Raw genomic sequence first — 14243 nt, 5'->3', positions numbered from 1 at the left:
TCTCCCATGCTATCAGGAATATTCTTTTTTTTTTTTTAAAGATTTTATTTATTTATTTGACAGACAGAGATCACAAGTAGGCTGAGAGGCAGGCAGAGAGAGAGGAGGAAGCAGGCTCCCTGCGGAGCAGAGAGCCTGATGTGGGGCTCGATCCCAGGACCCTGGGATCATGACCTGAGCCGAAGGCAGAGGCTTTAAACCCACTGAGCCACCCAGGCGCCCCGATCAGGAATATTCTTAATAGCAACCTGTCGATGGACTGAGAAATTTTTAATTAAAAAAAAGTTATTTTGATATTTAAATCATTTATTTTAAAGATTTTATTCATTTATTTGAGAGAAAGAGAGAGAGTAGGGGGGTGAGGGGCAAAGGAAGGGGGAGAAGCAGTCTCCTCACTGAGCAGGGAGCCCAAAGTGGGGCTCAATCTCAGGACCCTGGGATCATGACCTGAGCCAAGGGCAAATGCTTAACTGACTAGGCCATCCAGGTGCTCCTAAATTATTTTTTAAGGCACAGAATTTTATTTCAATATAAAATTTTTAAAACAAGACATCAAAATAACTTTGATTTTTAAAAATCCAAATTGTCAATATCTTTAATTGCTGGTATAAATTTAGAAATCTTGCTCTGCAGCTTATATCCAATTCCCAAATAATTCCTTTCATGAAAGGAAAACTGCAAAGCTAATTTTATCACATACTAATGGTGACTTTAAAACTGAAATAAATAGTGAGATTATTATTTACTACCTTCGACAATAAGTTTCGCTGTTGTTTTTACATTTTCATCTTCTACGAGTACACAGCTGTAGTCTTCAGCATCGGATGCGTCAATTGTCAGTATGGAGAGGAAGTGAACCTTTCTGTCAGAGTGCATCCTATATTTATCTCCCGTATGAACCTCCACACCATCTTTATACCACTTCACTTTGACAAATGGCTCTGAAGTTTCACATTCAAAGGTTGCCATGGTGTCTTTTTCCTTAGCAACAACATCTTGTAATTCCTGTGTGAAAATGATCGATTGCTTGGCTATAAGGAAAGGGGGGAGAAAAAGACATTGTATTAAATTAAATTCACAATTTGAATAATGGAAAAAGAAAAGAAAAGAAATACGCTAATGGATAGTCACGGATAAATAGAGACAGATTCATCAAACCAAAGACTTCAAATTACCTTGGACAAGTAAGAATGCATGGCTTGAGGTTTCCCCAGCTATGTTGATGGCTTTCACCATGATGCTAGCAGAGTCCTCGGCAGTCACATCTCTTATGACCAGTTCACATACATTGTCCTCAGGCCAGTACCAGTAGATTCGGTCAGAGCGTTCGATCTTTACCCCATTTTTGTACCATTCGCATTCAGGGTCTGGTTTTCCCACCACTCTGACCCGGAAGTGTGCATCAGATCCTTGGCCCACTGTTTGGCTTTGGATTCTTTCAAAGATTTTAGGAGCCTCCATACTAGGACTCAGTTCAATTTTATCAGGCTTAAACGTTGGAATAGTGATCTTGCCTTCTTCAGCAAGGGCTTTCTTCTCCTCTTCAGTTAATTCTTTGGTCCAGTGGAGAAGCTCATCTTTTGTCTTCCTTAGGAGCTCTTCATAGGATTCATCCTTCTTACGAGACTTGAGCTCCACAGCAGTAATGGCTTCATAATATCCCTCCTCAGTTCTGCGCTTGAATTTACTGCGCAGCTCTTCAGACTCTTCAGATACTTTTTCATGGGTAATTCTTTCAGCCCTTTTCAACTTCACAACTTCCTTGGCGTCAGTGGTATCAACAGGTCTATCTACTTTCTGTACTTCAAACTGAAGTTTTCCAGGTTCATGTATGTGAAACTCGGGCTTTGGTTCAGGGGCTCGCCTGAGGACAGACCTAAAATCTTCCCTCTGTTGGATCTCAAGTTTCACTTTATGCTCTATAACACCTTCGGGATTTTCTGCAGTAACCTTGACTTCCCCTGTGTCGTAGGATTTGCAGTCCACAATGTCCAAATAGTGAATGCCATCATAGCGAACTCTGAACCTTTTGCTTTTGCGGATCAGCTGTCCATTGAGGTACCAGTTGACTTTGGGTTGAGGGTAACCTGTCACTCGGCAACGGAACCTAGCGGTCTCCCCTTCGAGTACTCTTACTGGTTCTGGGAACAAGACGATGTCTGGCTTTTGCTTTTCTTTTTGATCTGTTGTTACACCTGTAAGTGCACCTTCGTGAGCCATCCTCTCTAATTCTTCAATTCTCTGTAAGCCTTTCCTCCCCTCAGGCAACTGAGATTCTTCCACAAGGCTTTTTTCATCTTTAACAATAAGTGTGGCAGATGTGTGATCTGTTCCATATTTGTTAGTAGCTCTGCAAGTAATGATACCACTGTCTCTGGAATATGCAACTCCATAATCAAGGCTGCAATACCCAAACTCATTGATCATACGGAGCCTGTTGGCTGCTTCAAGTGGCTTTCCATCATGGAGCCATTCCACCACCATTGTTGGGTCACCAATTGGTGTTAGCCTACACTCGAAGTGGGCAGGCCCAAAGCGCTTGAGTCTTAAGGAAGTGAGTTTTTTCTTGAAAAATGGTTTCTGTTGTTTCTCTTTATCATAGAGGTCACCCTCTTCCCATTGCTCCTGACCATATCGCAGATGGAGGGGCTCCAGTTCTGGGGCTGCAATCTCCTTTGCTCTGTAAGTCCCTCGTGGGATGATTAATTTTCTCTCTGGCTCAGGCTCTGCAAACTCAACTTCAACGTTCACTTTGCATCTTGTAGTGTCTCGGCCAGCCTTATTAATAGCAGTTGCAGTATACCAGGCAGAATCCTGGCTGACAGTGGAATCAATTTTAAGGGCAGCTTCTCCCTTGGTTCCTTCAATTCTAGAAAAAGTGAAAAAAAATCAATACAGGAATAGTTATTGCTTCCTTGGTTATTGGATTTGTATAATGAGCTTAGTTTTATTATTTTCAAGAAAACTTACCTGATTTTTGGATATTTATGAGGTACAATGATGTCACTGTTTTTCAGCCATACGATATCAGGGTTGGGATTACCCGTAGCTCTGACTTTCATTTCAAGTCGAGAACCTTCCTTTATGTTGAGGTTTTTTAGTTTTTCTATGAACATTGGTTTTACCTGATGTTCCACAGCTGGAAGAGAAAGGTTTTGATTCAGAGTGAGTTAGGACTAAAATACTTGTTTAAAGCCCAAGTGACAAGGTAGTTTCTTTCTTAAGAGCAAATACCTTCCACAGTTAAAATCACTGAAATCGAAGATTTTCCTGCCCTGTTTTGGGCAATGACAGTCCATTCCCCAGAATCACTGGGCATTGCAGGGACAATAATCAGTGACTGGGTGCCATCTTCTTTAATGACTACTTTATGGGTAAAATCATTGACAATTTGCTGGCCTATAAAAAAATTAAGTAAAAAAGAAAACATGTATTAAAGATAATTGCTTTTAAAGTGTTTTAGAAACCTATAAACTTAATTTTGTGTTTAGTGACCTGTAAGTAAAAACTTATCATACATACCATCATGAAACCAGAAGGTCTCTGGCATAGGTCTACCAACAACCTTTAAGTCAAATCTGGCTGTTTGCCCTTCTAAACATTTGAAAGAAGCAGGCTTCAACACAAAGACTGGCTTATACAGTCTCTCAAGTTGTGATTCATCTGTTTCCTCCAGCCTACGTCCAGGGGACATCCTTGCAGGGGACATCCGTGCAGGGGACATCCGTGCAGGGGACATCCGTGCAGGAGACATGCGTATAGGAGATCTACTCACTGAACGTGGAGAGACAGATCTGAAAAACCAAGGCAAAACAGAGTATTTGCATGAGGCATAGAGAAAACCCAGCAAAATAAACAAACCTCTTTCTTACATCATTTTAGAATTGGCTTCATGTACATATTAGATGGCACTTCAAAATCACCGGGATTCAAAACAGAATGTGTTATTATTGCCCCCAAATCTATGTTTTCCATATATTCTCCATCCCAATAGTAATTCTTCAACATAGTCAGGTGCCCAGCCTTAAAAATCTTGGAACAATTTTTAATAGTCTTTCCATCACCACCTGCCTTTAATTAGTCACCAACCCTTCTGATTCGACTGCCAAAACATCTCAATAAATATTGGTTGGTTAAATAAACCAATGAATACATTTATAGAAAAAGAGAAATATAATTTTTTATCTAAGCAAAGGGAAAACATAGAAATTATATTTGAGAAAAGCCTAAAACCTATCTACACATTGCAGCCAGACTGGCTTGGATTGGATTTCAAGTGTTGGCACCACCACCTATAGGCTGGGTGAATGAAGACAATTTTCATAGGCTCCCAGAGATCAAGTGCTCCCACTTCCAAAGCATTAATAATACCTACATAGAAGGGTTGTTGTCTAAAGAAGGGATAACATATGTAAAATTAGGTGTTAAGGAAACCTTGGTAATTTTCATTACATTAGTTCCAGCACTGGCAAAATGAAAAGCATGCCACTCCAAGGAAAACGCTTTGTTCACCTTACACAGGGTTAAGAAATAAAAATGCTTGGCAATTATCTGTATGGCTAATGGCAAGTTTCTGTGCTTCTCAGCCTTCATTTTTTTTTTTTTTTTTTTTGGTCCCTCACGCAATAGCAGTTTGTTACTGGGATATTTGGTCTTTTAAACAATTTAAATCTTCATCAACCCAAATTATTCTGAGTCTTACCTGATTCTGCTCACTGGTTCTGGCGTGGGTATGTAAGTCGGAGCACCAAGAGGTGCAGCAGGCTCTACATACAATTTCCCTGAGCAAATTGCATTTCCTTTCATATTGCTGGCAAATGCAGTATAGATGCCTTCATCTTCTGGAAGAACAACAGGTATGCGTAGACTAGCTCTGCCATCTTGCAGAAAGTCCATTTGGTATCTCTCTCCATGCTTGATGCGTTTGCCATCTTTGTACCATGCAATCTGCAAAAAAATATCACGCATTTTTGAAAACAATTTAGATAAAATAGTACTGTAACTGATTTGTATCTTTATTGTAACCTGGAGACCTGATGTTTATATTTTACCTTGGGTAATGGATAGCCAGACATCTTGCAATGAAAAGTAACACCCATCCCCTCAAGAATTCTATAATTCTTTATTCTTAAGTCAAATCCTGCTTCAACAGCTTCAGATTCTGAAATGTCAACTGCCATCTTTTCTTCTCCATCTTCTTCAAGAAGTTCTTCTAACGTAGTCTTTATTATTCTGTATTCAATTTCTTTGATAAGCCTCTCTTCAAAGGAAGAGATATGGAATTCCTATATAGTAAAAAAAAAAAAATGACAGTTTGTTAAAAAATATATATCCTGCGGAAGGAAATAATCTTTAAGAGTGCTAGTTTTAGAGATAAGGATTGATTAAAGTTTTTGACTGGGAGAAAAATCTAGAAGCTTGTTTGGTTTTGTTGAGAATTAGATGAGTCACTGTTTTGTTTTTTAGTCTGCATTATCATCATCTTTGTCAGTTCATACGGTGGCATCTTGGGTCAATGACAGCCTAAGGGCACGGGTTATGTTTGGAATGTCCATCCTGCAGATGAAAGGATCTGGGCAGTAGTGCACTTGGTTGTTCTAATATTTGTCTTTTCCTACATATATGGAATCCCTATTTCTAAAGCCATGTTGTGCAACATGTCATGAAGATTAAGGAAACTCATCAATAGTGAATCTAGACCCACTAAGCATAGTTTAACCCTGACCCCATCCCAGGAAAAGGAAAAAATCAAAAAGAGGGACATTGTGGGTGGTAATTTCATAATTTATGAAATGATTTACTTGGTCATTTATTGTTCTACTCACCTGTTCTTCTACAAAAGTTCTGACCATTACAGTATCTTTGGCCATTTTTTTCCTAATTAAGGCCTGTTCTTTTTCATACTCTTTCTCATAGTCAGAGTATAAGAATCCAGGTGCTGTTTCTCCAACTTTAGGTTCTTGTACAAATGCAGTCATTTGTGTTTGGTAAAGCATCTCTTGCTGGGTCTTCATCAGTGACTCATACTCAGCTAGAAGTTAAGAATATGTTATTTTTTTTAAGTGTTTATTTAAATTCTAGTTGTTAATATACAGTGTGATATTAGTTTCAAGTGTACAACAGAGTGATTCAACACTTGCATACGTCACCCAGGGCTCAGCACAAATGCCCTTCTTAATCCCCATCACCTGTGTCACTCCCCCACCCCCACCGACCCGCCACTTATTTCCCTTTTGGTTAACTTTCAGCTCACTTTCTATAATTAAGAGTCTCCTTTTTGGTTTCTCTCTCTCTTTTTTCCCCCCTTTGCTTGTTTGTTTTAGGAATATAAGTTAATTTTAGTATTTCTACAAAAAAGTGTTCATGCCACTTCATTCAGGCAAGCCCTACACTAGGAAAAATTGATAGCCAAAAGGTGAATTTCCCAAATTTTACCATCAAAGTTCTCAATCTATATTAAATTGAATTCTCAAACCAAATTTTTATTTACAATTCAAAGCAGCTGCTACTATCGTGGAAAGAACTTTACATTACTGGTCAGTTCTTTAGGATCTAGCCTAGTGCTCTTCCTAATTTACTGTGTGGTTTTTGGCAATTCATTTATTCCCTGGGTCTTCAGTGTTTTATCTGCTAAGTAAGGATAATAACTTTCTCTAAGGGGTGTTGTGCAGATCAAATAAGACAGAACCTGGAATGTCCACTATAATGTGAACAATTAAGCAAAAGTAAATGTGACCCATAGATACACTTTGTTTGGCCTGAATGTCATTATACTTTTTGTCAAATTATTTTGAATACTGAAAATCTTGATTTTCAGATTCTTCTTTTTTTTTTATGATTTATTCATTTATTTTAAAGAGAGAGAGAGCGTGAGAGAGCAAGCAAGCATGCATGTGTGTGTACCAGCAGGGGGAGGGGCAGAGGAAGAGGGAGAGAACCTCAAGCAGACTCCCCAGTGAGCGTGGAGCCTAATGCTGGGCTCAATCTCATGACCCTGAGATGTGACCTACGCTGAAACCAAGAGTTAGATGCCCAACCAACTGAGCCACCAAGGTGCCCTTTCAGGTTTCCTTTAAAACTTCAGGAACTCTAGGAACACTGAGCCTGGCATGTGTGGGCCTGGCGACAACACCGTGGGGGTGGGCAGCTACTATGCCCTTAAGGCAGGGCTCAGGCTCTCCAGTTTGCCACTGTCTTCATGGGACTCACTAATATTATCTGCCTGGATCTGGAAGGCAACTGGAATTGGAATCCCTGCATCTTCAAAATATGCCTAGAAATAAATGCACCAAATAGAAACTGGTGCTAGAACCTTGAAGTTTAACACCAGTCTGGCTTTTGGGGCAATGTAGTCTAAAACATTTCCTATACAGCTGAGGCCAAGGGAAGGTAGCAATGGAGACAGAGCTAGGATATCAGAACTGGGATGTTTTAACAGGCCTTTTGGCAAACACCCAGCACTCCTCCTTCCTGGCGTTTCCTTTCCTGTCATGCACACAGAAACTACTCAGAGCTGCCTTTACCTTCTTCAAGCAGGGAGGCAGATGCAGAAGTCTCGCCATGCTTATTACGAATGACAATAGTGTATTCTCCAGCATCATCGGCAAATGTCATTGAAATCACCAGTCTGCACTCCCCAGTTTGCTTATTGTAGCTCACTTTGTATCTTTATGGAAAAGAACACACATAAAATTCAGTCACAAAAACCCTACGTGAAGAAACCAGCCCTCATGAGGATCTGTGGCACAAAATGCAATGACCTTAGACATGTGACTAAGCTCCATGTAAAATAGAAGATTGCTGAGAGAGGAAAATGAATGGACATGAGAAATGAGGGTCAAACAACTTAAAATTTTTGCTTTAAATAAGGTTCATGTATTCTTTGAAATAAATAATAGAATATACTACTACTAGTATCAACCATTTGAAAAGGGCTTCGGTGTTTATGTTAGCAAATGAGAGGTCATTTAAACACTTAGGTATTTCTCTTTGTTCATTATTTTGCTGTTTCATGGGAAGATCAAATGAATAATCAAAATAATAAATTCCTTTGAATATTTCAATATGAAGCCTCTGGTATGCTATATTTTTTCTTACTAAGATAAAAGAATTAGATTTTTTCATTTGTCATAAGTTTCAGGAAATTCAAAGCTAAATCTTACATTCATTTACAGCTAATTTATTAGCATAAATGTTCATCATGTATAACTAAGTTTCTTCTTCATTACATGACCCTTGTTTTTTTTATCTTTTAGTCACTTAATTATTATGCATTTTTATTGAATCCTATCTTAGATGGTTTCTGGAAGAATATATGTGTGTAAAATTCCACATTTTCTCTATTCACTAGCTCTATACATGTATCAAACAAGAATACAGAAAAAATATATCTTTACATACCTTTGTCACAAAGCTTTGTTTCTCAATAAGACTTTGTGCAAAACTATAAAAATACTTCAGAATATACTCTGAAGTTTCCATAATGAAAGAGCCTACATTGGGGGGGAGGCTATTTCTCTGTAGGCTTCATATACATAATATACAAATCACAGATAACTCTGTCAGCCATCAAAATACCTGTATCCTGTGGTAAGAGGAACACCAGATTTTTTCCAGTAGACGTGAGGCTTTGGATTGCCGCCAACCTGACATTCAAACACAATGCAGCCACCTTCCACCAGTTTCTGGACCACTGGTTTTGTAATGAAGAAAGGAGCAGCAGGCTCTCCGGGCCCTGCCTGTTCCTCTGTGATGCTAGTATCCGTCATCACGACATCTCTGGACTCTATGAAGCTGGAAAGAGAATTCCCTCCATATTAGCTTCTGCAGTTGCAATGCGCCAATACCAAAGGGACTGAAAAAAATCAAAACTGTACTAGAACAAAAGCAGAAGTATGTTTTACCGTTTCTCTTCCGTGGTCAATCTCTCAGTCACTGTTGTTTCCTTTTCAAACTCCTCTGATGCTAGAATAAGACAGAAGTTTCTCATTTAAGTCGGGTATTGAGTCTGTTTTGTCAGTGACTTCTGCTTAGTGTGACAGCTAAGCTGACCCTTCAATGGACCCCCCAGTTCCCCAAGGGGCCATCATTATGAGGCACGCAGAAACTGCACTGTGGAAGGTGTTGGCTGAGGGCAATGGTGTGTTTAGAGGGCGGTGAGAGTGTGCACCAACCTTGCACAGCTAGATAGCAGGATGTACTGACGGTCCCGGCCTCATTCACGGCACTGCAGGTAAATCGTCCGCTGTCTTCTGCAAAGGCTTCGCGAATCATAAGACGGGCAATTCCACTCTGGAAGGTTATCTGGAAGTCTATGGAACTTTCTATTTGGTAGTCTTCCCTGTACCATGTCACTTTTGGGGATGGGTACCCAGAGATGTGGCACTCCAAGGTGACGGATTCACCTTCTATAACCGTCACATTTTTTAAGCCCTGAAGAGAGAAGGAAAAGGAAATACCGATAAGACGTGCATAGTCATTAAGTCATTAATCATCTCTATGAGTTATGACAAGTGGAAGGATTTGAACTTGCACATTCTCATGGCCATAAAATGGTTTTTTTTAAAGGTCAAGACTCTAGAAATATTAGTAAAGAAACCCCCTTGGAAACTGAGTATACCTAACTTGAAATAGATGTCAGGTGTTGCCAAGTTTGTAAGGCAGAACGGTATCAACACCATATAAAGGGGCAACTCTGTACCCTCTGTTATTCTCACATATTTAAACAAAGCAAATGCTGCCACTTCAATAAAACTTTTCCTGCTATTCCCAATCAGAAGTACTCTCTTCTTCCTCTGCTAAAAGCAGGTGCTTTTCACTGCTATATTATGCTTGTCAACTTCTATATGTATCCTTTTCTCTGACACTAAGGCTAAGATATCAAACAGGGCTGGATTGGTCTGTATATCTCCATAACTCTCCCAATAAAGCCTTATACCTCACAGAAACCCATTAAGTTTGTTGACTATGTGACTGACAGTTGCCAAACGGAATTCCTCTTTTTCTTGCCAAATAGTGTATTGTCTTACAACTAGCCTTTGTGAACTCACTAAGGCCATTCCGAGAAGCTAATCTTTGCATATGTTAAAAGTATCAGACCACACATGCATCAACTTCATTACTCACCGAGACCAAGGTTGGTGGGGTAACCGGGATTTCAACAGGTGCAGGCACTCTTGCTACTTCTGTCACCTGTGAATTTTACAAAGGACGTTACAAAATGCCCATGAAATAGGGGGCAAACTCATCAACTCCTAGCACATGCAAAATTGCAAACACAATTTGAGACACAGGAGCTCTGACCCACACCAGACTCAAAAGAATTACGTCTGAACAAGGCAAAGGAGAAAGGGAGGGTGCCCGGCCGAGTACCCCAGTGGCACAAACAGGCCCCACTCCATAGCAATGGCTCAAGAAATGGCATGCAATCCAGGGACTGACCTTGGTTTCTCGCTCATGTAAGACTCTGAAGCGTTCTTCATGGACTGTGCCACCAGTGATGCTCACCCCTACCTCCTTCTTCACTTCGATGCCAGCTTGACTCTTGTAAGTGTCTGGCACATCAGTAAAGGGGAACTGAGGGGAGGGGGTAGGTTCGGCTCTCACTCTAGCCTCAGCAGGCTTCACAGTTGGCGCCTTCACTGACTTGGTGATCTTCTGAGCAGAAGGCGTGGCCGACAACTCTTTCTGTAATGTGGCGATAGCACTACCAGCTATCGATGCCTGAAGGGAAAAGGAGCAATCCATGTCAGAATTCAGAGAGCAAATGGCCACCATCCCTCATTCTGCCAGAGGGGTGTGGGGAGGGGGCCGAGTCTGTGGTCTATACAGTCTTTCAATGCTCTCACTATCACTCTTCTGATCAATGAAAAGGCAGTTAGAGATAAGCCTCTTATAAAGCTCGTCATCATTCCTGCCAATCTGTAAAACACATTTGGAAAATATCTTTCAAGGGTTGTATTTAGAGTCCCTTATTTCATGCTCCTCATAAAGGGATGGAGGGTCGTCTAAAGCTCAGTGGTGAATTTCCAGTTAACCGCCCTAACAATACCACAGTGGGAAATTCAAAATCAGGAAATTACGAAGGTATTTGGTGAATGCCTGAGAACTACATTAAGATAGCACTGTAAAGTTTCAGCCTCTAATCTGGGTGGCAGCTGAAAATGGAGATGTTCAGGAAAATATTTTGAAGGCTTTCTCACTCTTTTTATTCTATCACTTTCTACGGTTATTGGGGCTATTCCAAATATAGGTATTAAATGTTCTTTACAATTCCCTGAAGGCACACAAGATTTGTATTCCATGTCTTAGATAGGTATGAGAACAGGGACTGATGTGAAGGGTTACTATGTGCTACCAACTTGCTAATGGTTTTATATGTACTAACTTGCTGCTGATGACAGAGCTAGGACACTAATCCAAGGCTGTGTGACTCTGCCACCCAACCCAACTGCCACATACACTACCTCTCTGCATCTCGTTATATTGAGTATATGAAAGCATGATTTTTCAATGTCTGACTTTATTACTGATATACATTCACAGCCTGAAGCATCTCACAGCATAAGGAAAACAAAACCGTGCGACACACCATCTTTTTACAAATTGTGAAACAGGGAGAGAAGGCTGTATGAATGTGGGTCTTCTTTGAGGTATATGGTAACCTCCTCTTGCTGCTCGATGCTCAGCCTGCTGGACAAGTTTTGGGAGCTAGATTGCAGGGGCTCTGGAGTCTAATGACTGTAAACAGACATCACCAGAGAGAGGCCCACGCTGGCCTACACCCCAAAGACCCTGTTTACGTCACGCATTAGGTACTTATTTCCTTCAAGCCAGACATTTTTGCGTCATGCTCTGTACCTTCTTACCTCATATCCATGTTCTGTCTTAGGGACAGAAATTTTTGAAACAGTAAAGTGAGGGCTTGCTGTGCGGGGGCGTTTATCCACATGGACTAATCTTTCAGTTGTGAGATCTGTAGTTTTCTTGATCTGCAAGGAAATGAGAATCCGTGACAGCACAGTTTACCAGATGACCAGTGCGGTTAGGCTCACTTTCCCACAGATAGAGTGAAGATCCAGCAGGTGTAGACCTACCTGTGATGAAATGTGCATTCCCATTTGATCAGTAGTTGTGATATGAGTCTCAGAAGGAGCCTGGATCACCCTAGGCTTGACTGCTTTAGGGACAACGTGGGGTTCCGAGGCTGGACGCTGGGGATGCTCAGCTACCTTTGTGGTGGAAATGTGCTCCTTATAGCCAGACTCAACAGTGGTCTGCTGAGCATAGGATTCTTCAAGGTGCCTGGGCTCCCTGGGTTCTCTGATGCGGGCCTGGTCTACCGCAGCAACCACCGTCGCTACGGCTTCCGCCTTCTTACCAACGTCCACCTGGAGACAAGGTTTCCAGAATTAATACATGGTAACGTCAAACTCAAGCCGGGATAGCTCCTCCAAGGACAGCCACTGAGAACAGACAAATGCCTGAAGGTGTGGTAGGGAGATGGCACCCATGTTACATGGCTCTGTTAATGTCTCAAGGAATGTGGCGCACAGACGCATTAGGAACTTAATATCTCATTGATGATTATAATGTAATGGATATCTAGTCAGATACATTCTGTATATACCTGCTTAATTAGATGAGACATTAAATCACACACACACAAACCATATGGGACAACACAGGACATATATAAAGGAGGAAGGAGATTTTGAATTTTTCTAGGATTCTATCTGAGGCAGTTAATTAGCACTTGGGAAATTGGAACTCTGGGGCTGGTTATCTTCATTGATTCTTTTTATTTTCCTGTCAATCACTTAGGTTAGTATTGCTGCAATGACAGCAATGATGAAAATGCACTCAAAACACCTCCTGGACCCATCCAGAAAAATCAGCTGCTACCGAGTTGTACAGTTGCATGCAAATCTGAGATAATGTGAAAGCTCATGAAACAATAGTGAGCATATTAATTTTCTTATGATTCCCTAGGGATACAAATTTTTAATCTATTAGAAAATATCTTCCTTAAAAAACATGAACAAAGAGATTCTGATTAAAATGAAAGTGTTAATCATATTTGGATTCAAGAGAACAACCTTCTGCAGTGAGGTTCAATTTACTTTCATTATTACTGGGAGGTAAAGCCAAGAAAAAAAAAGCCAGAAATGTTGTTTTCTCATTTCCATGAATCTGATTAACATAAATAAAAACAGTCTGCAAAGGTGTTTCTCTTTTAAAGAAAGCAAACTGGCTGATGTGGTTTATAAATTATGAGTCTATGCAATACTCAGAAATAACATATCCTAAAAATCACATCATTGTGTCTGTCAGCGCTCTTTAAAACTAATGCTGGAGTATTTTATTAACATCCAGTTTTCTTTTCTACGGCTGTGAATGAAATCGAGGTCTCATCTGAAATGTCCTTCAAGGATGCTGCCTAGGTATTTGCTAAAATTGTTCTTGGAATCATTTAGGATATAAATGAGGGTTTTTTCTGCGATGAAATTGGGCATTTAGTGATCACTGGCTTCAGTCAGTGCTTCTTTCCAGTAAGCCACAAACAATCTCATCTTCCCTGAAGGATTGCAAATGCCGATGTCATTTTACCACTGCGTCATAGGAGAAACTGGGAAATACACATGAGGCTTAGGTAAGTTAACTTTGGTCATCTGTTTTTCTTTTTTAAACTATCCAGGTCATTAGTTGATTTGAATTTTACAGATATTTTTAAATGTTATCTATCTTTGACAGCTAACACAAATATAAATATTTAACATCTCTCATATGTATTTAATGTGGACCAAAGATTCAAATGAGATACAATGTAAATGCAATCATTCTACAGGCAAAGTAGTATGTATTAAGTATACATACACTTTCAACATATATGTAAAGACTGATATATCATTCTCTCTACATATAAATATGTTTATATATATGTGTGTGTGTGTGTGTATACACTTAACATTTACTATTTTGCTCATAGGGTGATTACATTACATCTCACCTGACTCTTTCAACCGGTCTGTGAGATACTCAGGTTGAATTTTAGTTTTATTTATTTTTAACGAGAAAACTTAGGCTCAAAGAAATCATTTGCCAACTAAAATGCACAAATATGCAAATCTTGTTCCTCACTTAAAACTTCTACAAAGAAAAAGAATCTTAATTATGGGCAGGATACTTAACATTGGAGAAGCGTCTATGTACTCTTCTCCTGAGTTATTACACATTGAGTTCAT

At 40.0% G+C, this 14243-nt stretch overlaps 1 protein-coding gene across 3 annotated transcripts in view; it reads right to left on the bottom strand.

The window, feature by feature from the left end:
• TTN (titin) overlaps positions 1-14243 on the bottom strand; it is a 275309-nt gene that overhangs the window by 241715 nt on the left and 19351 nt on the right. For all 3 annotated transcript variants that reach the window (XM_045066923.1, XM_045066924.1, XM_045066925.1), the window contains exons 14-29: positions 12096-12389; positions 11868-11990; positions 10441-10722; positions 10126-10191; positions 9174-9432; positions 8904-8964; positions 8578-8793; positions 7524-7666; positions 5826-6031; positions 5052-5285; positions 4703-4947; positions 3523-3794; positions 3235-3399; positions 2971-3139; positions 1176-2869; positions 750-1031 (exon numbers count right to left, since the gene is read on the bottom strand). In XM_045066923.1, coding sequence (XP_044922858.1) covers positions 750-1031; positions 1176-2869; positions 2971-3139; positions 3235-3399; positions 3523-3794; positions 4703-4947; positions 5052-5285; positions 5826-6031; positions 7524-7666; positions 8578-8793; positions 8904-8964; positions 9174-9432; positions 10126-10191; positions 10441-10722; positions 11868-11990; positions 12096-12389 — 4711 coding nt within the window. The remainder of the gene's footprint in view (positions 1-749; positions 1032-1175; positions 2870-2970; positions 3140-3234; positions 3400-3522; positions 3795-4702; positions 4948-5051; positions 5286-5825; positions 6032-7523; positions 7667-8577; positions 8794-8903; positions 8965-9173; positions 9433-10125; positions 10192-10440; positions 10723-11867; positions 11991-12095; positions 12390-14243) is intronic.

This window comes from Mustela putorius, unplaced genomic scaffold (assembly GCF_011764305.1).
Source record: "Mustela putorius furo isolate JIRA1106 unplaced genomic scaffold, ASM1176430v1.1 tig00003869_pilon_pilon_pilon, whole genome shotgun sequence".
Taxonomy (NCBI): domain Eukaryota; kingdom Metazoa; phylum Chordata; class Mammalia; order Carnivora; family Mustelidae; genus Mustela; species Mustela putorius.
The sequence above is the reverse complement of the archived record's forward strand: the minus strand, read 5'-3'. Positions and strand labels throughout refer to the sequence as shown.